Source organism: Hipposideros armiger, unplaced genomic scaffold, assembly GCF_001890085.2.
Source record: "Hipposideros armiger isolate ML-2016 unplaced genomic scaffold, ASM189008v1 scaffold_131, whole genome shotgun sequence".
In the NCBI taxonomy this organism is placed as follows: domain Eukaryota; kingdom Metazoa; phylum Chordata; class Mammalia; order Chiroptera; family Hipposideridae; genus Hipposideros; species Hipposideros armiger.
Genome location: NW_017731481.1, coordinates 1,473,347 through 1,499,531, shown reverse-complemented (window position 1 = coordinate 1,499,531; position 26,185 = coordinate 1,473,347). Strand labels below are relative to the sequence as shown.

Genomic DNA, 26,185 nt, shown 5'->3' with positions numbered 1-26,185 from the left:
AGTGAGTACTTACTGTTTGCCAGAACGGGGCGTCATTCCATAGCCCACAGCCTATAAGCTTGAATCACCTTCTCCATGAAGGGGGCCAGCCCAGAACCCAAAGCACCCTTTCTTTGTCTTCCTTCTGCAGGCGAGTGGAGTCGATGACAGGAGAAGGACTTTGACACCGCTGGCCCTGAGATACAGCATCCTCAGCGAATCAACACAGGGTATAATAAACCTCTTTGTGATGATATGTGCTTGCTCCCTTCCCAAGGAGCTTGTGAGTGAGTGAGCTTCCCCTCCCCCTGACAAGAGCTCAACGTGACACGTTGGACTCAACGTGTTATGAATATAGCAGGTGGAACCTTTGGCTTGCCTCTCCACCTGACCCTTACAGGTTTAGCAATCTATCTGGTGTACTGTGAGGCCCTCACCTGATCTGAGCATCCATCTGAGGTCATTTACTCACCCCTGTCTATTCTGTGTCCTGCGAGGCTAAGTGAAACCCAATGCTTCTCCCCAGGTTTTCTCAGTGGGACAGACCGAGCAGATATGAAGATGGCTATTATATCAGAACACCTTGGCCTCAGCTGGGCAGGTGAGTTGGGGAATTTGAGGTAGAAAAGCACTTTGCCTGTCTACATCTACCTACCCCTACACCTCGTCTCCTCTAATGAGAACCTGATGGAAGCATTTCTAAACCTTGTTTTACTATCCATTGTATATCTGCTCTGATTGGCTTAGATAGGTCTGTCGCCCAAGCAGTGCCTTTGGGGGGCCAATGAAAGAGGGAAGCTGCCTCCATCCTACACTTCTGTCTGGTTTTCCTTTGTTAAGAAAGAATCAACATTTGATATTATAATAAGAGACCTTAGAATTGACCTAGTTCACTTCATTTTACAGATGGGAAAACTGAGATCCAGCTAAATAGCATGACTTTAATTATGTAGCTAGTTAGTGGCAGAGCCCAGAAAAGCCAGCAAACAAATAATATGTCACCTGGCGGCCTGTCCACTGCCTCCTACACTCTACACATTGCCTTTCCTCGCAGGATGGTGTCGCTGAGGGAAAAGGGGAATTAAAGAGCAAGTCTCAATATTTTTCATTTATAATCTCCGGTAGTAGCTGACGTCGACCAGATGTCTTGTCAACAATAATGATTGACCTTATTTGAAGTGAGGCGATGGGCAAAATAAAGTGGAAGCTTAAAATGTGCTTTACTCAATCACAGGTCCTATAACTTAATTCTCCCCTCACCCTTTTTTTCTGGTAGCTTTTGTGTGAATGGACTCCCATCACTCAGTCACCCTGCAGTGACAGACAAACTCAGAAATCCTAGCAATAGCTTCTGAAAGGCAGTGTGACAATAGTTCACAACAGAAATTCAGAAAAATGTTCATTTTTTTGAAGGCAAAAAAGAATGTCTGCTGCTGCTTCTTGGGTGGGAGCACGCGCGCGTGTGTGTTACATGCACCCTCTTATCTCACTATCAATCTCCCTCTGGCCGTCCTCATCCTTGAAATTAGACTCTGATGCTGTTCTCCCTTCTAAAACACCTGTGAAAAATAACACTAAAATAATGGGAGGGGAAAATGGAACATTCTGTGTTATTGCGTTGCATTTAGATGGGAACTTGTATTTTCATTTTAAATGTAAATAATGCCTTTCCCTGAAGAAACACAAATACAGAAATGCATTTCTGTTATAATTGCTGCTCTGTGGAAAGTAAGTGGCATCCTGGTATAGCACAGACAGCATTGGAGTGGGCATTAGTAAATTCAACCCCACTTCCAGGTCTGGCACCAGCTTGTTCTGTGACCTTGGATCAGTTGATAACCTTGCTGAGAAGCTGTCTCCTCATCTCATATTTGAAGTGATGAAAGAAAGGGCATTCGTCCATTCATTTATTCAATACCTATTTATTGAGCACCCTTACTCCTGCCCCATTTTCTGAGGGTATAAAAATGTAGGTGTCTGCATTTCACTAGGTATTTCTTGGTAAGAAGGAATACCAAATCCAAAGGGAGTCTTCCAGTGCTCCCCACCAGATGCCCCAGTCCACAGGGCCCATCTTGGGAGCTGGAGCCAAATTCTGACTTGGCTCACACCTGGTCTTGGTTCTTTGCTTGCAGAGCTGGCCCGGGAGCTTCAGTTCAGTGTGGAAGACATCAACAGGATCCGCGTAGAAAACCCCAACTCGCTGTTGGAGCAGAGCGCAGCCTTGTTGAACCTCTGGGTCATCCGTGAAGGCAAAAATGCAAAGAGTCAGTACCATTAAGCTGAGGAGGACTTCTCTTTCCAAAGCCTGTGCCAGGACCTAGCCTTCACCAAAGTAGTTCTTCCTTCAAATTCCATTTGTGCTGTTGGCCTTTGGAACCAGTCTCTTTTGCACTCTGTCACTGTCTCTCTCTCACACACACACACCTATCGGGGTCACTGAGTCTTCTAGGCAATCCTGCCAGAAGACAGTGCCAGAGAATCTTGGCCTCCATCTTTCCCCCAAACTCAGAATAAGATAACAATTGCACTAGGACCCCTACATGACAGCATATGTGTACAGTGTGTGACTTCCTGTTGAATTTCTTAAACAAATGAGAACTGTTCTCTCAGGACAGAGCATGGGTGGGCAAAGCCTGTCCTTGTTCTCAGCAGCGTCTTTTTCTCCAACCTGAAGGGAAGATTTGTCTCACTCTTTTCAGATCCTCTTCAACCAAAGTCCCATAGTCACAAACACCAAGAGGAAATTGACTGTTTCCATTTGCATCTGAAATCAACTGGCAAGGACCAAGGATTTCAAAAAGATAGAATCCAGTTATTCTCACTCTCCTTTTCTTGTAGCATTCCTCTTAAATGACAAAAAAAAAAAAAAGTCTTTCCATGCTTTGAAATTGGCCACTGTTAGGGTTTGGAAAAGATCTGTTGAAGGGTCATGAAATCTTCTCTAAAGAAGCAGTTTGTTTTGATTCTGACCAAAGAGCAATGCCTCCATGCTCTGAAAAAAATCAGTCATCTCCCTCCTTTCTCCCATCTCCTCTTGGCATGATTTCAGAGCCCCAGCGACATTCCCACCCTGCCCTGCAGTAACTAGAATTCCCTCCGCAAGCGCCTTCTTCTCTTCTCCCGACAGTGGAGAACCTGTTCGCCGCCCTGAGGAACATTGACCGCAGCGAGATTGTGAACATGTTGGAAGGCTCTGGCAGACAAAGCCGCAACCTGAAACCAGACCGGCGGCACACAGAACGGGAATACTCGTCCTCGCCCTCCCAGATGAATGGTGAGTGTCTGTCTCCTGGAGGGAGGTGGGGCTGAGCCAAGCCTAGCCTTCCAGCTGCCCGCAGAAGACTCTTTATGAAACCATCTCTTCGGTGGTGGGAGGTCTGTCTCTACAAACTCCCTCCCTGATGGCAGGGAGAGCACTGGTGAGAGAGACGAGTGTGCGTGCCCTTCTCTGCAGAGAGGCCCCTGCAGCTACTGTCAGTGACAGGCTCCCAGGGGGACCCTGGTGGAGTAGCAGGAATCCGGAATCTAGTCTGAGGCAGCAGCTGCTGAACTCCTGCCCCTACAGGTCACAAGTGCTCTGTGTAGCTCTGTGCCAGGCATGAGCCCTTTTGGGCTTCAGTGTCCCCATCTGTAAAACAGTTAATGGCTGAGGAACAAAGGGCATGGAGCTTCTGATGTGGATTAGCTGGGTGCTGTTTCAAAAGTCTTACTGAGCCCCTTCTGTGAAGCTAAGTGGGTTACTTTTCTTTGAGTCCAGTTTCTCCTTTCCTCTCTCTCCCTTTTTTTCTCATCCCATCTCTTTCCCTCATTTTTTTTTTTTGATGCGGTTCAGCATCAAAATGTGACCAGGCCCCTGGTGGGGGCTGACCTTTGCCCCCAGGACCCTCACTGCTGCCTCTTGAGGACCGCTTTTGTTGCAGCAGCAGTGCAAGTAGCTCGCCCCATGAAGGAGCCGGCCAGGGACCCCCACGCCCTCCTCTTCGTCTGCCCTGTCTCTACCCCGTGGACACAGAAACAGAGCAGAAACCCGCTCTGTGGGGGGGGCCAGGAGGCCAGGGTTCTAGTCCCTGTTTCCTCCTGACTCCGCGTGCAGCTGAGTCATCTTCTCTGCTTTAAAATCAGCAAATTGAGTTACATCCCCGAGGTTCCTTGCGGACCTTGAAAGCCTGTTTTTAATTCTGTGAACCGTCAGCCTTTGGTGCCTAATCTGTCACCCTGGACAGCTGCATCATGCTGTTTATGATCCCCAAACTCCTAGTTTAATGGCTGTCCTTGGCCACTCACACGCGTGCTCCTTGTATGGGCACCTGGGGCACCAGGCACAGGCCGTGGTGGGGAAGCTCTGGCCTGGGCTGGGCAGAGGGCCTCCTTCTGCAAGGTTTAGCCTGTGCACGCTGAGCCCCTCACAGATTTCTCCCCTGTCCTGTGTCTCCTGAGACATGCCACCTAACCCCCCTGAGTGCAGGGCTCATATTCTGTTGATCACATCTTGTTTCCTTTCTCTTCTGCCTCTGACCTCATCCGAACCTCTAGTCCGCTCATTCTCTTCCACTGCCTGTCTCCACCTTGGCCAGGTGTTCAGGAGCCATCAGCCTCCACAGATGCATGCCTTGGGAGACTCCTAGCCCTTCCCCGCCCCGCGTCTCACGGCTGTGTGTGAGGGCATGTGTGTGTGCGCGCACAAGGGCTTGTCTCTGGCTGCACACTGTGCACTGCTCGCTCTTCACATCCAGCATAAATGGCTCCAGACAGCACACGGTTCACTCCCGTGTCCCTCAGGGGACCTGGTTGGAGCATTACAGGACTGTTAAGTAGATCCCCTCCCTTTCACAGAGGAAAGAAGGGAAGGTGGCTGAGGAATGCGGCCACCTTCGGGAAATCCAACTAACAAAGCACTTCTCTTTGTCTGTGTGATAAGCAATCACTTGGTTGGGTTTCTTAACATCCCCAATACTGTTTCAATCAAGTCAAATCAGCAAGGTTTTGGTTTTTTGTGCCCCAACTATGTACCTACAGGACAACAGGCCCATAGAATTACGTGATTATAAACACGGCAGTTACAATAATTAAAAATCTGTTAAGAGGGTAGGTCCCATGTTAAGTGTTCTTACCACAATAAAATGGAATGGAATGAAGTGAAGTGAAGTGAAGTGAAATAAAAAGAGTAACAGACCCAGGCATTTATAAATGTCTCCTATTGGCTACAGCACTTAATCCCAGTCCGGCCTAGAGACTCTAATGCCTGAACAGAGCTCTAAATTCCTGTGTGGGGCTGGGTCTCTCTGTGTTCCATGATTGGTGGAATGGCCTCTGTTTCAGTTGGTTAGCTCACTTAAATATTTTTTGAACACCTACCACACGCCAGGTGCTGTTCTAGGCAGGGGAGATAAACCAGTTTTCAAACAGATGCCCCCCACAAAGCTCCAAAACTCTGTCTTCGTGGCGCTTACCTTCCGTTCGGAGAGTCAAACACTAACTCAATATGTGAGTTATAGAATGTGCTGGCAGCTAACAATAAGTGGTGTGGAAAATAAACAGACTTGTAACGAGTGCTGGGCGTGCTGGGCTTAAGGGCATGACAAACGTTGGGAGAGGGTAGCATTGAATGAAGGATGGAAGGAGACAGACTGAGCCATGGAAACGTGGGGAAAGAGCCCCCAGAGAAGCACACCCTGCAGTGGCCCGGTGCGGGGTACCTGCTGTGTTCACACAATAGTGAGGGGCCACAGGGGCTGGACAGAGGGAGGGAAGAAGAAAGGGCAGGAGTGGAAGTCAGAGGGCCACAGGAGACCAGCTCTGACAGACACTCCCGAGGACACCTCACCTGCAGTGAGATGAAGGCTTTGGAGCAAAACAGTCACCTGATCTAACTTGAGTTTTCAAAGAATCCCACTTCCTCTTGGTTGCTTATAGACGGTCACAAATCGAATGCTTCTGTGTTTCCTGGCTTCTCTGTCCAGCCTCATCAGTCCCTCGGAACCCTCTGCTCCAGCAGGTCTCCCGATAGACAAGGCTGTATGCCCTGTGTGCACACGCCCCGCCACCGCCCGAGCAGACACTCAGAAACAGACACCCAGCTTGGTCCATCCTGCCTTCATGGGTACCAGAATTGTCTTTTGTTTGTTTTTCCTGCCCTCTTCCCTGTCCCAGGAAGAGCATCCCAAGTCTGGGTGCCCTTCTGGCCTGGAAAGAAGGAGCAGGAGGGGTCAGAGGTCGAAGCGGGGGAGGCGGCAGCCCCCTATGGCTTCCCTGGCTTTCTCCTGGGCAGGAGCAGTGATGGGTCGTCCTGGGGCCAGTCCAGCCCTCTGCGCGGATGGTCACTGTGGTACTTTACCTCCTATGTGCTTTACCTCGTCTCTCTCCTTGTCCGAGCCTCCTTATGAAGCCGTGGGTATTCAGGGCAAGGACTGGCTGCTCCGTGGTATCAGGGAAATAGAAGCCTGAGGCCTCTCTTCCTTCCTCCCTGGGTCCTCTTGCTGTGTGCTCTTGGACTGGCCAGAGTAGAAGGGACCTTAAGTCTAAAGGCCACTTTGCTTCTCCTACACAAGAGGGGCCTACCCCAGGCCCTTGGGTAATAGATGTGTAGGGACAAAATTTGCTTAAAAGGAGAAAAAAACAGCACGTTTCTAAAAATAAAACTGATTTCTAATATGAAAGGGAAAAAATGGATCTCTCACACCCACACTTGTCAGCTCCATTTGGTTTGATAAATTGGACACATATTAATGTCTACTTAGAAATAAAATGTGTTTTATTTCTATCAACTGTTAATGACTACAACTAGTGAATGTGTCTCCTGTCTGAGGCCAGGCTGTCTGTCACTCCTTGTCTAGCTTGCTACTGACATTGCACTAACAGGATAATCATTATGTCTGGATTAGCAGAGACCCAGTGTGATAGCCTAAGAGACCTGGGGAGAACTGGACTGTTCTCTGCCCCAAAGCAGTATGTATGGTTGCCTTTTATTTGATTTCCCCAAAATGCAACCCCAGAGAGGAGCCCTCTAGGCTGAGGGATGGGCTTGTGACCCAAGTAAGGCCACGTGAGACTCAGAGAGAGACAAATATTTCAGAAACTCAACCTAGAAGACTCATCAGATCTTATTATGGTCTCGTTTCCCCTTGTGAGATGTTTCTGAGGATGATGTGTTCAGGCCTTAGTGAGCATTTCTCTGACTTCATAGTAATCTCTACCAGCACTTAGTCTGGACTCCTACAGCCTCAGATCCAAGCCTTTGGGGTGTGGGTGGATCAGTGGGGTCCACTGGAGACTGAGAGGGAGCAGTGAAGCATAGACATTAAATACTGTTGCTGGGGGAGTGGCTATTTTCATTACGGTGAAATTCCATTAAAATGAACACCATGGAAGTTTCAAGGTGGAAAAGTCACAAAGAATACCCAAAAATAAGCCTCAGGTATTCCGTGACCAGTAGAGCTACCCTCTCCCATCCTTATCAAGTCTTAGTGAGATTCCCCAGAGTGACAGAATATTCATCTGGCAACATCTGAGGGGCTGTTTAAGATGCATTTCACTTATAGCCAAGATAAGACAATAGGTACTGAATATATCCTCCTTCTTAAAACAGCCAAAAAGTGGACAAAATATATAACACAACAGTTTCAAGACATTGGACATCTGGTAACAAAGGACAGTGATCCATGAGACATGGAAATACATGAGGTGAATCCCATAGCTAGTTCCTAGGTCATGGCATACAGAAGAGAAATCCAAGAAGACTCCCTGGGTTGAGAAGTTGCTGAGAGTCCAGGGAGACAGCGGCAGATAGAGGTACCAAGATAGAGTACTAGGGAAGAGACAGCTGCACAGACAGACAACTCTGGATAGAGATCTTCAGAGGGTCTCCTGCAAGTTTTGGTTGAGTATTAACCAGCTATTACCAACAGCCAGACTAAACATTCACAGGTATTGCACAGGGAACAAAGAAAAGTTCTATCTCAGAAATGGAGAACAGCTAGCTCTAGATTGGGCAGTGCTCCAGCCCTGACTAATCAACCTTGAAAGCAAAACTTAAAACGATCAAACTATTTCCAAGTAGTTGCATAACAAAACAGAGCTCAAGAATACTTATAAGAATATGGAAATATCCAGCACCAAACAAGAAAAAATTCACCATGTCTGACATCCAGTGAAAGATTATCAGACATACAAAGAGGCAGGAAAACATAACTCATAATGAGGAGAAAAATCAATCAATTGAAACTGACCTAAAACTGATGCAGATGTTAGAATTAGCAGACAAGAGTGGTAAAACAACCTTTAAAAAAAATGGTAAAATTTATTATAACTGTATATCAGAACTTCAAAACATTATGTAGAGACATGAAAGATATTTTTAAAAAACTCTAACCAATCTTCTAGAGATGAAACTATAATATGTAGAATGAAAAATACACTGGGTGGGATTAGATAATACAGAAGAAAAGATTAGTGAACTTGATGACATAGCAGTAGAAACTCTCTAAAATGAAGCACACACAAAAAGGAACATTTTTAAAAATATCAGTGACACAGCATGTACAAAGGAACAAAGATAAGGATGTCAGATTTCTTGTTGGGAACAATGAAAGTGAGAAGACAGTGGAGCAACACCTTTAAAGTAGATGGCATCTTCAAAGAACGTCTCTAAACCTAGAATTTTATACTCAACAAAAATAACTTTCAAAAATGAAGGCAAATAACTTTTTTCAGATATACAAAAGCTGAACGAATCCATCACCAGGAGACCCATGCTACAAGCCCTTCAGGCCACAGAAACAACATGAAGGAATGAACAGTGCCAAAAATGTTAACTGCTTGGATAAATACATAATTTTCTAATTATATTTCTCTTCAGAAGCCCTGCAAACAAGAAGAAAGTGGATTGAAATATTTAAAGTGTTGAGAGAAAAAAAAACTCACCAACCAAGAAGTCTGTATCTTGAAAAGTTATCTTTCAAAGGTGAACGAAAAATAAAGACTTTCTCACTCAGACAAACAAAAATTGAAGGAAATTGTTGCCAGCAGAACTGCCTTGAAAGACCTGTTAAAAGAAGTTTTTTAGAGGTCAAAATAATATAGTTCAGAAATTTGGATCTACATAAAGTAAGGAAGAATATCAAAGAAGGGTTAAGTGAAGGTAAAATAAAAACTTTTATTTTTCTTATTTTTAGTTGATCTATAAGTTTGTATAAAACAATAATAGCAACAATGTATTTAATTATGTACACTTATGTATATATCATATACATACACACACATATATATATATATGCTTATATGTAAATGAAATAAAGAATGACAACTAACAGCTATGATAGAAGGGATGGGAAGGAGGAATTAAGATAATTATGTTATTATAAGATACTCACACTACCTGTGAAGTAGTATAGTTTCATTTAAAAGTGAACTTGTGTTAGTTGTAAATGTATATTGCAGACTCTCTAGGGCAACTTCTAATAAAAGTAAAAAAAAAAAAGCATAATCAATATGTTAAGAAAGGAGAGAAAATGGGATCATATAAAATGCTCAATTGAAACCACAAAAGGCAGAAAAAGAGCCAAACAATCATTAACATGTATGCACCTAATTAACAGAGTATCAAACTATCTGAGACAAAAACTGATAAAACTGCAAGGAGAAATAGACAAATCCACTGTTATAATTGGAGACTTTAGCACCCCTATATCAGAAATGAACAGTTCCAGCAGGCTGAAAATCAGGACATAGTTGAACTAAACAACCCCATCAATCAGCTAGATATAAGTGACATCTATAGACTACTCTTCCAACAACAGCAGAACACACATTCTTCTCAAGCTCACATGAAATGTTTACCAAGATAGATGACATTCTAGGACATAAAACACACCTTAACAAATGTAAAAGAATAGAAATTGTAAAATAAATCAATATAATTCATCACATAAGAAACAAAGAAAAAAAAAGAAAAACCAAAATAGATGCAGGAAATGTATTTGACAAATCCTACATCCATTCCTATTAAAAATTCTTGGCAAAGTAAGAATAGGAAGGAATGTATTCAACCTGATAAAGAGCATGTACAAAAAAAACCCTAAAGCTAGCATTACACTTAATGGTGAAAGACTGAATCCTTTCCCTCTAAGTTCAGTAACAAGACCATGATATCTACTCTCACTGCTTCTTTTCAACATTGCATTAGGAGTGCTAGCCAGCACAATAAGACAAGTAAAAGGCAACCAGATTGGAAAGGAAAAAGCAAACTGTCTTTATTCACAGACACAAGATGACCTATATAAACTTCCAATAGAATCTACAGAAAGTGATAAATAAATGAATTTAGTAAGGTTGCAAGATACAATTGCAATATTATAAAAATCAATTGAACTTCTATATACTAGCAATGAACAATTGTAAATTAAAATTAAAAGTGGACTTATGTTAGTTGTAAATGTACATTTACAATAGCATTGAAAAAATTGAAATACTTGGAGATAAGTCTGCTGAAAGACTTATACATTGAAAACTATAATACAAAACATTTCTGAGAGGAATTAAAGAAGACCTAAATAAAGATAGAGATTCACCTTGTTGATGGGCCAGAAGATTTGATATTGTTATAAATATCCCTAAATGATCTATATTTGATGCAATCCTAATCAAAATCCCAGCAGGCTTTTTTGTAAAAATCAACAAAGTGGTTCTAAAATTCATACAGAAAGGACCTAGAAAATGAACAAACTTGGAGGACTAACACTATCTGACTTCAAGATTTGTTACAAAGCTATAGTAATCAATAAAACGTGGTATTGTCATAAAGATAGATAAATCAGTGGAACAGAATAGAGTCCGGAAATAGAATCACATATGTATGAACAACTGATTTTCAACAAAGGTGCGAAGGCAATTCAGTGGAGAAAGGATAATGTTTACAACCAGTGGCATTGGAACAAGTGGCTATCCATGTGCAAAAATGAATTTGGATTCATACCTTGCACTACATACATTAACCTAAAATGGATCATAAATTAAATGTAGAACCTAATATAAACATTTCCAGAAGTAAACATAAAACTATAAAACTTCTAGAAGAAACATAAAAGAAAACCATAGAGATCTTGGGTAAGGCAGAGATTTCTTAGATACAACACCAAAAGCACAATCTACAAAAGAACAAACTGATAAGTTGGATTTCATCAAAATTAAAAACTTCTGCTCTTCAAAATACACTGTGAAGAAAATGAAAAAGCAAGCAGCAGATTGGGAGAAAATATTGGCAAATCTGATATAAGGCTTGTATCCAGAATATATAAAGAACTCTCAAAACTCAATAATAGGAAAACAAACAGCCCAGTTTTTAGAATGGGCAAAAGAGTTGAACAGACACTTACCCCAGAAGAAACACAGATGGCAAATAAGCACATGAGAAGACTCTCAACATCATCAGTCATTAGGGAAATAAAAATTGAAACTATAAGGAGATACCATTACACATAAGAATGACATGAAAAAGACTGACCCATACCAAGTGTTGACAAGGATACGGAGAACTGGGACTCTCATCCATTGCTGGTGGGAATGTGAAAGGGACAACTACTTGGGAAAACACTTTGGTTGTTTCTTATAAAATTAAACATGTACCTTCCACATGAGCCAGCCACTCCACTCCTAGGTATTTACCCAAAGAAAAGAAAGTGTGAGTATACACAGATAAGCAGCTTTATTTGTAATAGCCCCAAACTGGAAGCCGCAAATGTCCACTAGCAGGTAAATGGATAAATAAGCTATGGTCTATCCATCCAATGGAATACAGCTCAGAAATGAAAATGCATAAATCATCAATATATGCAGCAATATGGATGATACCCAAATGTTTAAGCTGAGTGAAAGAAGCCAGACCAAAAAAGAGTACACGCTGAATAATTTCATTTATGTAAAATTCTAGAAATTCAAAGTAATGTACACTGATGAAAAGCAGCCAGCCGTGACCCGGGAATGGGGTAGCAGAAGGAAGGATTACAAAAAAAGCATAAGGAATCTTTCAGGGATGATGAATACCCTTCTCTTCATTGTGGTGATGGATTCATGCATGTCTACCTATATCAGAACCTATCAAATGATCTACTTTACATATGTGCACTTTCTGTGTGTCGACTATATCTCAATAAAGCTGTCTTTAAAAGATATTAATGGCAGAATCTAGGGAAAAGACCACTCTGTGTGCCTTAAGCAAGTTGCTAAACCTCTAGTTTCCTAATTTATAAATTGGGAGTAAAGTTACTGTCCTTGTAGCTGTCCTTGTTGTTGTGATAATTTAAAATAACATGTTAAATATGTTTTATACAAAATAGATGCTCAATTAGTAATGGAACTAATGTAATAACACTTTCGAGAATAACAAGAAGAAAAATATCACTTGACTCTAAAATGTTCTCCTTGCATATATCTGGAGAGACTTCTATGAAGGGTTTGAAGGCCATTGCCCCCGGTTTCCCAAGTCTCCTGAGGTCACAGTTTCACATACTGTGGAGTTAATATTGTAGTAAGATTTGACCCACCCATTTCTTCTACTCTCCCACCTCCCCTTTGTTCGTAGTTTGGTCAGAACTGAAAGAAGATTACCTTAGTCTCTGTCCCTGCATAGCCCTACCTGCCAGCCACCCTACCACCTCATGGTCTCTTCCTCCTCCTTCTAATTTTGGCACCTGGGACCACATAGACTTGTAGAGATCAGTTGGGAAGAAAACTCTTCTTGGGAAGATGAAGAGAGGATGTACGAATATGTCAATCACATAGCATGGTTCCTGTCACAATGAACACATATGTAAACATTAGCAATTGTGGTTTTCCTAAATACGAATGAAGCCCCTGTCTGGCTCCTGCGTCCGTTGCCCACACACACACACACACACACACACACACACACACACACACGCACGCACACATCTGGAGAGCTCTGTAGTAGTCACTGGGGCCAGTGAATTCCCAATCCTGTTCTAGGCAAGTGGAAGGAAAAGGTAAACACTATCCTTGCCCTCAAAGAGTGTACAGTTCATGAGCAGCTTAGTGAGGGAACCTACGACAGGTTCAAAGATGGAAGAAATCAAGGTGCGCGGAAGTTGTTGGGAAAACATCATGGAAAAAGAGGACAAAGAGAACCTGTCTTGTTTGTGTGCGTTGTATGTTTGTAATTCCCAACCCTTTAGCACGGTGCCTGGCATGTAATTGAACCTCAATTCATCATTTTTGGTTGAACAAGTGAGTGGATGAGGATAGCTGGAGATGGTATTGTCCAAAGTAGAGAAGAGATGGGGAGCAAGAGCTGAGGCCCAGAGTTGTGAACGACGAGGACCCATTTGCCTTAAGAAAAGCCACACCCAGGGAAGAGGTGACACAGGAGGTGGGGGGTGGGGTAAGAGGTGAATGACAGAAGGAAGAACCTGGACAGTAGGGTAGAGACCTCTCCGGACACAGGAAATCCTTAGAGATGTCGCATGGGGTGGCCCTGCTCATACCCAGGCCCCTCCTTTGGCTCTGGTGGGTCTCCAGAAGTTGGAAGCATACTCCTGCTCCCCAGTTCCCCAGACAAGCTGAGTCACATGGAGAATTTTATCTGCTAGTCCCTTCTCCCACCCACAGATTGGCACCTGCTCTGAAGGGGAGTAGAGGCCCTTTTTTCCCCTGTCACAGGGACCCCCACTCCTGGCTAGCAGAGAGCAAAGGAGCCACCTGACAGGACACTGCTCACTCAACTGGCACACACATTCCTCACACGCTTCCACGTGCCCCTCACTCAAGGTCCTAGTCACTTCTGAACAACAGGGAGCCAATACCAGAGCCATGCAGAAGACTAGCAGGGACTCAGCAAGGAACAGACGTGTGAACAGGCTGTGCTGACCACGAGGCCATGCACTGGGGCCTGAGCTAGCTGGCTCCGATCCCGCCGGCTCGCTGCTGACTGGGAGCTGGCATGAATAGCTCAGGGCCTTTGGACGAGGGGCTTCAGGGCAGAGTACTGAAGTGCCGGCCAATGTGCCTGGTGCCTCCCGGTGTCCTCTGACCTGGCCCCTGTTTTGAATCCTTAGGGCTCTTACTTGTGCCACGTTAGCCCATTCAGAGTTTCTAGAACCAATCTGCAACTTGACAAAAAGGTACTTCATCCCAAACCAAATGGTTTCCCATTTGACCGCCACACTGAGGTCTGTGGGTGTTCAGTGTGCCCCATTAGACTCCTCCAAGGCAGCTCAGTCAGTGACCCTGGATCTGGATGGACTGTTCTCTTCCTTTAGCATACATTCCTGGCCGATACCCTGAGGACTGTGCTAAAGGGAATTTTTGAGCAAAGAAAGAGCAATATTTCTTTCCTCCCAGCCATGGAGAAGTGGGACTTTCCTCTGACTGGAGACAGATTGGAGCACAAGTCCTTTGGATCAAGGCTTCTTGATCTAGCGCTCTGAACTGGATAAGAAAGAATTCCAGTCTCTTCTCTTTGCAGTCCAGCAAAGGAGCTTTCCTCTCTACCCCCACTCCCCGGCTGCCCCTCACCCAAGTCAGAGCCTTGTTTCTCTTGCCCAGGTGCCCTGAGCAGCAGCCACAAGGCCTGAGCAATGGACTTTAAGCTTGGAAAGCCCCTCGCCCGGAATGTGCATGCCTATCTGTGGCCGTGCCCGTGTGTGTGTGTGTGTGTGTGTGTGTGTGTGTGTATGTATGTGTGTGTGTGGACTTGCACGTAAGCGTGTGTGACAAAAATCGCTTCTGGAGCATGTTGCCCTCTGTCTGCCCATCCAGGTTACTCCTCGCTGCAGGACGAGCTGCTGTCCCCTGCCTCCCTGCACTACGCGCTTCCCTCTCCACTGCGTGCAGACCAGTACTGGAACGAGGTGGCCGTCATAGATGCCATCCCCTTGGCGGCCACGGAGCATGACGCCATGCTGGAGATGTCTGACATGCAGGTGTGGTCCGCGGGCCTCACACCCTCTCTGGTCACTGCTGAGGACTCCTCTCTGGAGTGCAGCAAGGCCGAGGACTCTGACGCCACTGGCCACGAGTGGAAGCTGGAGGGGGCGTTCTCCGAGGGACCCCAGGGCCCCACGCTGGGCTCTCTGGAGCTTGTGGAGGACGACACAGTGGATTCGGATGCCACAAATGGCCTTATCGATTTGCTTGACCAGGAGGAAGGTCAGAGGTCAGAAGAGAAGCTGCCAAGTCGTAACAGGCAGGAGGACTCGACAGGTGCAGGGCAGGACTCAGAGAATGAAGTGTCTCTTGTTTCAGGCCAGCAGAGGGTGCAAGCCCACATCACAGAATCCCCCACCGTGAGTCGGGTGATGGAGACCAGCCAGGACAGGTAAGGGCTGGGCTGCCGTGGCGGGATGCCTTTGGTTTTCCTGGGCTTCCGGATGAGACTGCCGGGCAGTGAGTACAGAGGGAATTCTTAGGTGCTGCTGCCGACCCTGCCCCCATGTTCTAAATGCCCTGGAGCAAATACATTCTGTAGATGCCACCTTGCCTCTGAAGCCGCCCAGCCCTCATTCACGCCTCTCTCATGTAAAAATGGAGCTGTGATCTGCAAAGGCCACTCCCTCCCCAAGAGCCACCCTGGATGTGGCCAGCAGGAGAGAGGCTCAGGGTGTTATGACAAGTTGGAGCATACTTAGGAGAGAGGTTATAAGGCTTAGAGAGACCACATCTCTAAAGGGCACCTGGGGCTAGGTGCTCTAGGCCCCTATCACTGTTGGGTGTTTATCATTGAAGACCATATTTTGAAACCTGCAAACATCAGGGCCCAGGAAGTTATTTGTGTGGTCACACAGCCTGCGTGTGACAGAGCTGATAGTGGTGCCCTTTCTGCCTTACCCCCTGGAAAGAGTGAGGCTGGTGGGCTTATCTGGGGCAGAACAGAACTTTCAGTTGCTAAAAGATGGATATTCTCGTGGGTCAGTCCTCAACCAGCTCCCATGACGAGAAGGCTTGGCACTATACCAGCAGGAGAGAGGCAGCAGTGGCAGTTCAGGCAGAAGAGCCTTATGCATCTCTGCAGACGCTGAGAGCCCTCAGGCCGTGGGCCCGACTCGGCCCTGCAGTGGACACCCACTCCGGCATGGTGCCGAATGTGGAGGAGGGCTTGGGGCAGGAATGAGAGAGGAGACAGACGTGTGGCAGGTATCGCTTTGGCCTTCCTGGACTGGCACAGGAAGCAAGTAATAGTGACCCTTTCTTCCAAATTGCTGTGCTTTCTAAGTTTTCCCTAAAGCAGGAATACAGTTCATGTGCTCCCAGAAGGCTGTGGCCTCCCCAGGAGCTCAGGTCTGGCCAGGCCATGGGGTATCTGTTCTCATGTCCTCTTCCCACCCACATTGCTCCACTCAAAATCCCAGGCTGACTGGCCATTCCCCGGGGTCCACTCAGTGTGGCCCAAATACCATAGTATGAGAGAAAGGAAAGTCATTTTAAAAAATGAGACAGCAAGGATTGATTTACTTTCTAAACAAATCCTTTGATTAGGGGGGAGAATTGGACAGACTGAGCCTGTGAGGATTCAAAGTAAAATACTGGCCTTCCTGTGAGAGAGGCCATCTTCCAACAACCTGCGATGGCCGTTCATTCAACAAGCATTCATTGAATACCTACCTGTGTGCTGACCACTGCACCATTGTGACAGCAGGGGAACCAGAAGGCCTGAGTGCTGGGCCTCAGTACGTTACAGTTTGGCTCTGTGACCTTGGTCAGTCTTCCAATGGGGATAGACATACTTCATTCACTGACTCAACAATAGGTATTGAGTGCCCGCGATATGCTGAGCACCTATAAAAAGTATACCTAGGTGCTGGGGCTGTGGCATTGAACAAAAGAGACAAAAGTCTCTACCTGCAAGAAGTTTATGTTCTAGTGGGGAAACTGATAGTAAACAAGATAAAGTAAATAAAATTAAAAGTAATTAAAAGAGAAATGCTAGATATTAAGTGCTAAAAAGAAAAATAAAGCAGGGAAAGGGAGCAGGAGATGTGTATGTGTGTGGAGAGGGATGGTTGAAATTATAGATAAGGTGGCCAAGGAAGCCTGAGAGAGTGACATTGAAATAAAGATTTACAGGAATTAAGGGCATGGGCCATGTGAATACCTGAGGGGAGACATCCAGTTGAAGGCCTAGCTGGTGCAGAGACCTTGAGGTACAGCACGCTGGGCACAGTCCAGGGACAGTGAGGAGGGAGGTTAGCAGAGTGATCAAGAAAGATGAGGCCAGGAAGGTAATGGGGCCAAACATGTCAGATATTGAGGTCCTGGAAAGACGTGGGCATTTACTGGGTGAGATGAGGAGCCATTGGAAGGTTCTGAGCAGGGAAGTGAGATGACCTGGTAAATGGCTTGAGAACAGCCTGACATGGCCAGAGATCGACAGGGAGATGAGCTAGGAAGCCAGCGTTCATGGTGATGTAGACCAAGACGGCAGCAGTGGTGGTGGAGAGAAGTGGTTGTCTTCAGGATATATTTTTGAACGTTCAACCAAAGGGGTTTGCTGAGGAATAAGATGTGGAGTGTGAGCGTAAGAGAGACGTCAAAGAGCTCTCTGGTATCCTTGGCCAGGGAACTGTAAGAATGAAGGTGCCATTTACTGCAGTGGGGAAAGCTGGGTGGAACAGGTTTGGGGAGAAGATCGTAAGTGTGGGTTTGACCATGCTATCCTCAAGATGCCTATTAGAAAAAGTAGAGATGTTGAGGAGGCAGTTACACCCTTGCAGTTCAAGAAAGAGATGCTGGAGACATACATCTAAGCATGAGGAGCATTCGGATAGGGTGTAAAGCCATGGACTGAAGGGGCTCCCTTAGGAAGTAGATGTAGATAGAACTGAGGTCTGAGAACTGAGCCCAGGGGCACTCCAATGTTCACAAATCAGAGAAATTAGAAGGAACCAACCAAGGACACTAAGCAGTGGTGGCCAGAGAGGGGAGGGGGACGGGGAGGAGGCAGACAAATATGGTGTTCTAGAAGCCATGGAAGAGTGTGTTTCCAGGGGAAGAGAGTGATCACCTTGTCAGATGAGCACTGAGATGAGGCCTATTGAGTGCAGGTAGCCTGGAGGGCTGGAGGGTGGGTGAGGTGATGGGTGTAGAAGCTCCAGTGACTGTATTATAGATGTGAGCCAAGTGCCTCGGGAGCCCAGAGTGAGGCTGTCCACTCAAGGGAGGAGACCAATGGCACTGGTGTCCTTGGCCCTCTCCACCTAGACAGCCTAGATGGCCCATTTGTACCTCTCTGGACAGGGAAGTCAACAGTGATTTGCTCACACTCTCTCGCCCCTTGGATGGGCAGAACAGGATGTGTTTTGGGTGAGCCAGGACTTGGAGGGGAAGGGTATCTGAGACAGAGCAGAGACTGAAGGGTGACCAGGTGTCTTTTCTCTCTTCCTGGACCCAAGACTGCAGGACTGGGATGGAGAAGGTTCCATTGTCTCGTACCTGCAAGATGCTGCACAAGGTTCCTGGCAAGGGGAGGTCATGCAAGGCCCACACTCACTCCAGAGAACAGTCACCACCATCAAAGGGCTAGAGCCCAGTGAGTCTCGTCAGTATGAGAAGGTCGTGGTGTCTGCGACTGAGCACATGCGGCCAGAGCAGCCCGAGGCTGAGAGCCTACAGGCTGACAGGGAACGGAGGCGACAAGGACACCGAGAGTGGGTGCAGGAGGCCGAGAGCACATTCTCCCAGGTGGTACAGGTGAGAACTGCAGGGAGGAGCCTGCTGATGCCTGCACCAGTGCCAGAAGGGGCCAAATGCCTAGGCAGCCTCTTGTTCACTCAGCCCAGCGCTGAGCATGTTTGCTTTCTTTAAAAATTTTGGCAGTGACTTCACTTCCTCTAGAAGGAAGGATACAAGGTTTTGGTTTCCCTGTCTGCTTCCTTGATCCCTACTGAGGGAAGCGAGGGGCTGACATGCATGGAGCTCCTGAGTGTTCCAGGCACAGCCTGTGGTGTTATCATCCTCACAAGAGGCTATTCCCACCTGGCAACTGATGGTTGAGCAACTTGCGCCCAAGGTCACGGGGTCAGAGGTGGGCTTTGAGTTAGGCCTAGCTAACGCTAACGCCATGGTTTTTTGTTTGTTTTCTTTTTCCATCATATTTTAGAAAAAGCTTAGACCAGAGAGAGCTAGGTGTTTGGCTAACTCTGGTCCTACCATGGTCTGCATGGCTGTGGACAAGCCACCGTCGTCTTGGCACCTCGGTTTCCTCACTAGTAAAGGAGGAGTGAAGGTGTTATTGCCAGGGTTCATAGAGCTTGAGAATTCTGTGATACTGTGGGTGGGCTCACCAAGTGGAACAGGAGACGATGGAGGGAACGTTCTCGCCACCTCCCGCTGCCCTCTCTTCTCCCAGTTTCCCCGATCTCTTCCTCTCTCAGGCCTCCCTCCCTCCATTTCAGTTTGCCTTACTTTACTTTTTTAATTTATTCACTTTTATCTTCATGCCCCAATCCCATTCTCTTGCCCCTCCCCATTCCCATAGACATCCATTTAAATGTGCTTTTTGGAAAAAAATTTATTATGAAAAATTGCAAATAAATAGAAAAACAGACAGAATAGCACATTAACTTTCCATGCACACACCACCAAGGCTGCACCATTACCCACCCATGGCCAGTCTTATTTCACCTGTACCCCCTCCACTCTCTTCCACCCCACCTCCATATTATTTTGAAGCAAATCACAGACATCTTATTAAGATGTCTTTTTAATTTATGTGTTTTTACCAGATGTGCTTTGCTGTTCTGTGCATAGGTATTTTTAATGTGTGCATTAACGGTGTGTTTTGTGTCTCATTTGGTTTCTTCCTGTTCGGTCAGCACTGTTTCCTCATCCAGGAACCGCTTTCCTCCTTTTTTTCTCCTCTATTTCTTTCTTCTCTTTTCTCGCCCCACTCCTATCTGAAATTAGCTCTAGCAGGCATCTTTGAGGACCCCAGGACTCGGCTGGCTCCGCAGTGGTGCTGGGATGCTGGTTGTTGAGAGCTGCTAGGAATTAAATAGGGTTTTATTTAGAATGCGGCCTTGCCAAGTATGTGCCACAGAAAGGACAGGCGGCTGTGTCCATTTTTAACCCCAGCCCACCCCATGCATTATTTGCCATTAGGCTATTCCTTGGTACCCACTTCTACTGCTCCCAGTAGCAAGTGCTTGGCCCAGAGCACAGGTGCTCTTAATCAGGTCTGGACTCCTGACTCCTGGAGAAAGAGAAGGATTCCAGGAGCGATATTTTCCACCTGTCTTCTGCAGTCAGCCTTCGGTGAAGGAAGAACTGGGGAGGAAGCAGGATCACCCCAGGGAATCAAGGGAGAGAGAAATCTTCCAGGTCATACGGTCCAGCTGCCTCGTTTATAAATGAGAAAGCTGAGGGCTAGAGAGCCGAGGGCTTCTTCAGGGTCACACAGTGAACCAGCGACAGAGCCAGGAGAGTCCAGATCTCCTATTTCCCTGTACGTGTATGAATATTGGGGGGGTGGAGGGGCAGCACACCTAACGCCTCCCCAGCTTAGGACAGGATTGGATGGCATGGATGAGCTGTTGTCCAAATCATCTGACAGGCCCCCGGGAGGTGATCATTTAAGGTGACGGTTTGCAAAGCACCCATTTGCTAGTATTTCCAGTGAATCTCTGAAAATAGTGAGAGAGAGATAGAGGGATGCCCTGTAATTTGAGGTTTGGGAAGCGGGCCTAAAATGACTGTAAGCCAGCCCGTCCCTCTCTGAGGACCTGGGGGAAAATATCTGAAGTTAGACTCCTCTTGGTTGGGCCAAAACTGAATGTGCTGTGACTTCTATTTTTCCAAGTGCTTTCTTGTTGAAACGAGGCAGTGTTGTGTAGTGATTGGAGTTTGAAATCTGACTCTTTGATTTACTTACTCTTTCACGTAGGCAAGTTTCTTTGTGCCTCCTTTTCCTTTGTGGGAAATGATAGAACCTGCATGGTAGGATTGTCGGAAGGCTTAACTGAGTTAATATGTGAAATACACATGGAACAAGGCCTGCAGAACAGTGCACACTATAGTAAGTGTTTGCTATTATTATTCATAGTGGTAGTACTCATAAACCCTAGGATCCTCACAGCACTCTCGAGAACAGGGCGGGGAGAACACATTTATCCACCCTGTCTTATGGATGAGGAAACTGAAGCCCAGGGAAGGTATCCAGCTTTCCCCAGTCCCCACAGTGAGATTGTTGCAGGGCCAGTGTGCCGTCCAGGGTCAATGTGCCATCCCAGATCTTTGTTCTCTCCGCCATGTGAGCTGCTACTCAAAGAGGAACAGCCTGATCCCCAAAGTGAAATTCCTTTCAGCCACAGCTGCATTTGTGAATCAGCTATGTAAAGGCGAGTATAATGTGCGTGGTTCCTGCTCCTCCTCGTGGGCCGGCGTTGACAGCCAGCATGGGAAGAGCCTTTGAGGACAGACCTTAAATAGACAACACCAGTTACACGCTTACGTTTAGGGTTGCTGTGCCCAGGAAAGGGGCTGATGGGAATTGCACAGCTCCACCACCTGTGCTGGACCCTGCTGCGCTGGACCTGAGCAAATCACTCATCCCAGGGCTATTTTTGAAATAAAGCCTTAACTCTTCAGGGTATTAGCCGATCCCATCCCCATGGGAGAGGGTAAACATCAGCCTGATCACTGCAACAGCAGAAACGCAAGTAGCCTCATGCTTCAGATGCCTTATATCCTGGAGTCCCTAAACAAGAAGGTCTCCCTGGGCAGAACCGCCTCGAGTTTGCATAGGGGCAGGCAGACAGGAAGGAGAGGAGCCAAGCCCCTCTTCAGGCTCTCATTGTGGGGCAGGGCGGGAGTCGCTCACAGTGACTTTGACATGGAATTTCAGAGCCCAGGACACGCACACCTGCCAGCTTCCTTCTAGCCCAGTTGGACAGCCCCAGCAGCTGGTTTGGGAGCTAAAATTATCGAAAGCCGACGTCACCCAGGCATGAGGGCAGAGCCTGGGGCTGCTCGGCAGGAGGAGGACACTCAGGCAGACAGTTCTAGTGAGGGGCCGGTCAGTCTCCTGCCTGGAGAAAAAAAAGAGTTGGGAGACTGAGGAGCAACAATGGAAGGGGTTCCCGGGGGACTCAGGAGTCCAAGAGGAGAATGAGAGGTTGGACCCCTGCAGCAGCCAGAGCCCTGGCTCCGCTTGTCCCCGGAGGGCCCGGCTGGTGAGGAGGAGGTGAGGATGTGGACTTTCATCACCCAGCTCCTGGTCACCCTAGTGCTCCTGGGTTTCTTCCTGGTCAGCTGTCAGAACGTGATGTACATTGTCAAGGGCTCCCTGTGCTTCGTGCTGAAGCACATCCACCAGGAATTGGACAAGGAGCTGGGGGAAAACGAGGGCCTGAGTGACGACGAGGAGACCATCTCTACCAGGGTGGTCCGGCGTCGGGTCCTCTTGAAGGTAACCACCAGGCAGGAGGCAGGGCTGAGGGCACAGTGCTGTGATGTGAATGGGGAGGAGCTGGGGGCAGGTGCCGGACTCCAGGTCAGGAGACACTTTGGAAGAGAAGGGCCAGGAAGGCCTCAGGGGACTGGCTCTGCACTGAGAGCCAGAACTGTGTGCGGCCCCCATTTGGACCATCAGTGTGTGATGGCAGAGATAGCTCAGCTCTGGGAGTTACTGCGCCTGTTCGTTCTCCTTCTGCTTCTGTCCTCAAGTCATGCTCAGTGTGTTGATGTCTGTGGAAGGGCTTTCTACACTGTACAGTGCTGTAGAAATATATTGGGTTGTTGGAAAAGTCATGACATTTTTTTCTATGTTTTTCGTTGCAAAATGCTTCATAACTTTTCCAACAACCCAATAAATTAGGTGCCTCACTTCGTCTCTCAGGGCCTCCTTCATAAAACTTGCATAATTGTCCCTGTTTTGCCTGTTCCCGGTGCTATTATGGGAGCCCAGCACACAGAGCTCTTGCAAGCTCTAGGCTCCATCCTGTCCTTGGGCCCCATGGTCCCACAGGGCACTTCTTGTACTTGGAGCTGATGGTTTGTTTGGCTGCCGCTAATTGCTGAGCTGGAGTTTCCTGCCGGGGTGGGGATTTGTCGGACTACGACTATTGTTGCTGCTGTTCTTCTATTTCCTCATCCTCGATTCTTATTCCTAAACTCCCACTGAATCAATCTCAAATTAACTCCCTTTCTCTAATTGCAGGGAAGTGAGCTTCAGAATATTCCAGGGGAGCAGGTGACTGAGGAACAATTCACAGATGATCAGGGCAACATCGTCACCAAGAAGGTGGGTGTAAGGAGTGCCCTGAGTTGGGGAGAGGCAGGAGGGCCAGAGGCTAAAAGGTAGACCCACCTCTCAGCTTCTTGCTGCTGCCCTAACAGAGGGATAAGCACAGCTCAGACAGGACAGTTCAGGGGCCACAAGCTCCTGTCTTCCACAATCTGGCTATGACATTTTGACATTTTTCATAGCCGCATGGCCTGATTCAACCTGAGTTGAACTTCTGCTACTCTGCTCCTGACACATGAAGCCCCCTAGGACAGCCCAAAAACCTCGTCCCGTGATGCCCAGCCCTGAAAACAGCTGTAAGACAGCAGTGTGGTGCCCCCCAGACTCCCACAGCCTCCTAAAATAGAAAAGATGTGGAAAGGCACAGCAGACATGACGTTGCCTAGCAAGTGTTGGGTACCGTGCTAGGTTTGGGCAGAAGCAAAGGGAAAACCTCCTGTGTGCTCCCCTGTGGTACTGCTCACACTGCAGTGGAGCAGGACCCTTATGTCCATCTTTCCCTCTGTATGGTGAGCTTGGTGCAGGCAGGGATCATGTCTTATTTGTGTTTTCATCTCCCATCCTAGCACGTGGTAGGTGCAGAGTAAGCAGTCGTTAGACTATTTGGAGGAATGAATATGGGAATGGCTGGATTGAATCAAATTACTATGGATGAGCTTACAGGCGTACAGTGAAGACAATGTAAATGTCCTTCAATACCAAGAGGCAGAAGGAAATGCTGTGGACTAGAGATAGAAGTTACATGTGGTCCAACCTTGGTCATTAAAAACCTTTGCTAAGACCCCTCTGCAAGTTCTAGTCCCTCTGAGGCTGTCCAATGCAAGTGTTTCCACACCGTGATGCGAGTGAGAGACCTGTCTCTATTTTTGCCACTCAAGAAGGGGCGCTTTCGGACAAAGATTGCCTCTCCCCCGATGTCATTCCTGGGGACCTGCTCTTCTCAAGCTTTGTCTTGACGGCTTCACCAGCCCCTTTTCCCTTCCCTCTCTTTTCCAGATCATTCGCAAAGTTGTTCGGCAGATAGACTCATCTGGTGCCGATGACACCCAGGAGCGTGAGGAGGTGATTGTTGAGGGGCCCCCAGAGGATCCTGGGGAGATGGAAGCCGATATTGATTACTTTATGAAACACGCCAAGGTACTGCGGTGGCCGCTGCCTCCGAGGCACTCACTCTTCCGAGTGGCCAGAACCTCTTCCTGCTGCTCACCTCTGTGCCAGCCCACTCTGGGTTTCAGGCTGCACCGCGCCCACCTCTCTGGGCTCTCCCTCCAGCCTCCCTTACCCCGAAGGAGGCAGTGTTCCCACTACCTCCGTATGATGCCTTTCGTTCTCTTGCCTACTGTTGCCTCTCTCTCTGTGCCATCTGTCTGCATTCTGTCTCTGCTGCTGTCTCCAGGTGGAGCTGAGAGGGAGTAGCCTGCAGCCGGACCTGATAGAGGGCAGGAAAGGGGCTCAGATAGTGAAGCGGGCCAGCCTGAAAAGGGGGAAACAGTGATCTCAAGCAAGCCCCCACCCTTGAATGGCCTCGTTGGAGGTAACAGGTCTTTCTGCATGCTTTCTGCATGGCTTGGTCCTTGCGGAGCGGTGGGTCCTGGGAATGGCTGTTCACATCCTCATCCCCATCTCCTCTCCCCGGCATGATGCAGGATGGACAGTGTTGCTGTGGTCTTGAGACATAGATTCTCATTCCCCCACCTTCTATCTGTGTCTCTGAGTCTTGATTTCCTTGTCAAGAAAACAAAGTCAACAATATCTGCTGACCTATACCTTTCAGGAAGTGCAAAAATACAGATTTGAAAAAAATGCTTTGATGAGCAAAAAGTGCTTGGTAATCTCAGTAGTGTTACAGTCCTGGAAACCAAGCAATGGGGATATGGAGGACGGGGACAGGGCATCGGGGAGGGCAGCCGAGTCTGTCTAGGCTGTGCTGTTTCAACCCACATCCCCAGGAAGAGCTCCAACAATCAGACTTAGAACTGAACTGTCGCTTGAACCTGGAACCCTACAAAAGTCCCCACGAACCCAAGGCTTCCATTCTCCTTGGTGTTTCTTGAAACCTGTTGCTCCCTTGCTTTCTAGGAAAGGGTGAAGTCAACAAGCCCAAGGGGCGGATGGTGTTTTCCCTACGAGTCAGGAGGGCTGCCGCGCCTTGGTGCATGGCGTGTGAGCATGGGCCAGTGTGGCCAAGCGTCCGGGGTGTGCTGTGCTGTGCAGTGAGGGAGGGCTGTGAAGACGGCGGCGAAGGCTCTCCAGCGGGCCGTGCAGTGCTGGGGGCTTCAGCGGCCAGCTCTGACCTCATCCTCCCTGAGGGATCCTGTACTGAGCTGCCCCGAGGCTCTTCACTGTGCCCAGCTCGGGGCAGCTCAGTACAGGATGCATCGGGGTGGGAGTCGGCAGGAAGCGAGGAAGCACTGTGTCCCCAGCGCAGCACTAACCAGGTTGTTGCCATTTAAACCCCCAGGGCCTGGCTCTGGGCCAAGCGGCAAGCTGGCTTCAGCTTTCTGCTTTCGGCAAAAAGCAGGGCTGCTGCCTCTGCTCCCCAACGGGCAGAAGTGCTGACTTTGGGCTTCCCGACATACCTCAGCACTTGGGCAAAGGAGAGGACTGGCGGATCCAGTTATAGGATAAAATTAGACCTGACTCCTCAGCAGCTTAAGGAGGTCACAGTGTTAACCCTGGCACTGCCAGAGGGTCCCATCGGGCTGCTGGTTTAGGAGATTGGCTGTGACCAGACCTAGAAATAATCCAAAGGTACAAATAATTTGAAAAAGCAGAATGGAAGCAAAAGTATACTTTTCTGTCTTACTTTCCTTATTGCGTCAGCCGCCGCCGCAGTAGCAGGGGCTTTAAATTTTAGCTTCTGTTTGGCTCGGGTTCTACTGATGTTCCTGAACAGGAGAGAGGCAGCCAGAAACCAGGCTAGGGTGGGGAAGGTAGAACCTAGGAATTTTTTTTTTT

The 26,185-nt window shown here is 47.5% G+C and overlaps 1 protein-coding gene across 1 annotated transcript in view; it reads left to right on the top strand.

Annotated features, from left to right (window-relative positions):
• ANK1 (ankyrin 1) overlaps nucleotides 1-26,185 on the top strand; it is a 217,526-nt gene that overhangs the window by 184,167 nt on the left and 7,174 nt on the right. Inside the window, exons 32-40 of the mRNA XM_019649237.1 lie at nucleotides 131-209; nucleotides 506-580; nucleotides 2,115-2,246; nucleotides 3,110-3,256; nucleotides 14,749-15,307; nucleotides 18,378-18,675; nucleotides 23,141-23,224; nucleotides 24,224-24,364; nucleotides 24,624-24,761. Coding sequence (XP_019504782.1) covers nucleotides 131-209; nucleotides 506-580; nucleotides 2,115-2,246; nucleotides 3,110-3,256; nucleotides 14,749-15,307; nucleotides 18,378-18,675; nucleotides 23,141-23,224; nucleotides 24,224-24,364; nucleotides 24,624-24,722 — 1,614 coding nt within the window. The 3' untranslated portion in view covers nucleotides 24,723-24,761. The remainder of the gene's footprint in view (nucleotides 1-130; nucleotides 210-505; nucleotides 581-2,114; nucleotides 2,247-3,109; nucleotides 3,257-14,748; nucleotides 15,308-18,377; nucleotides 18,676-23,140; nucleotides 23,225-24,223; nucleotides 24,365-24,623; nucleotides 24,762-26,185) is intronic.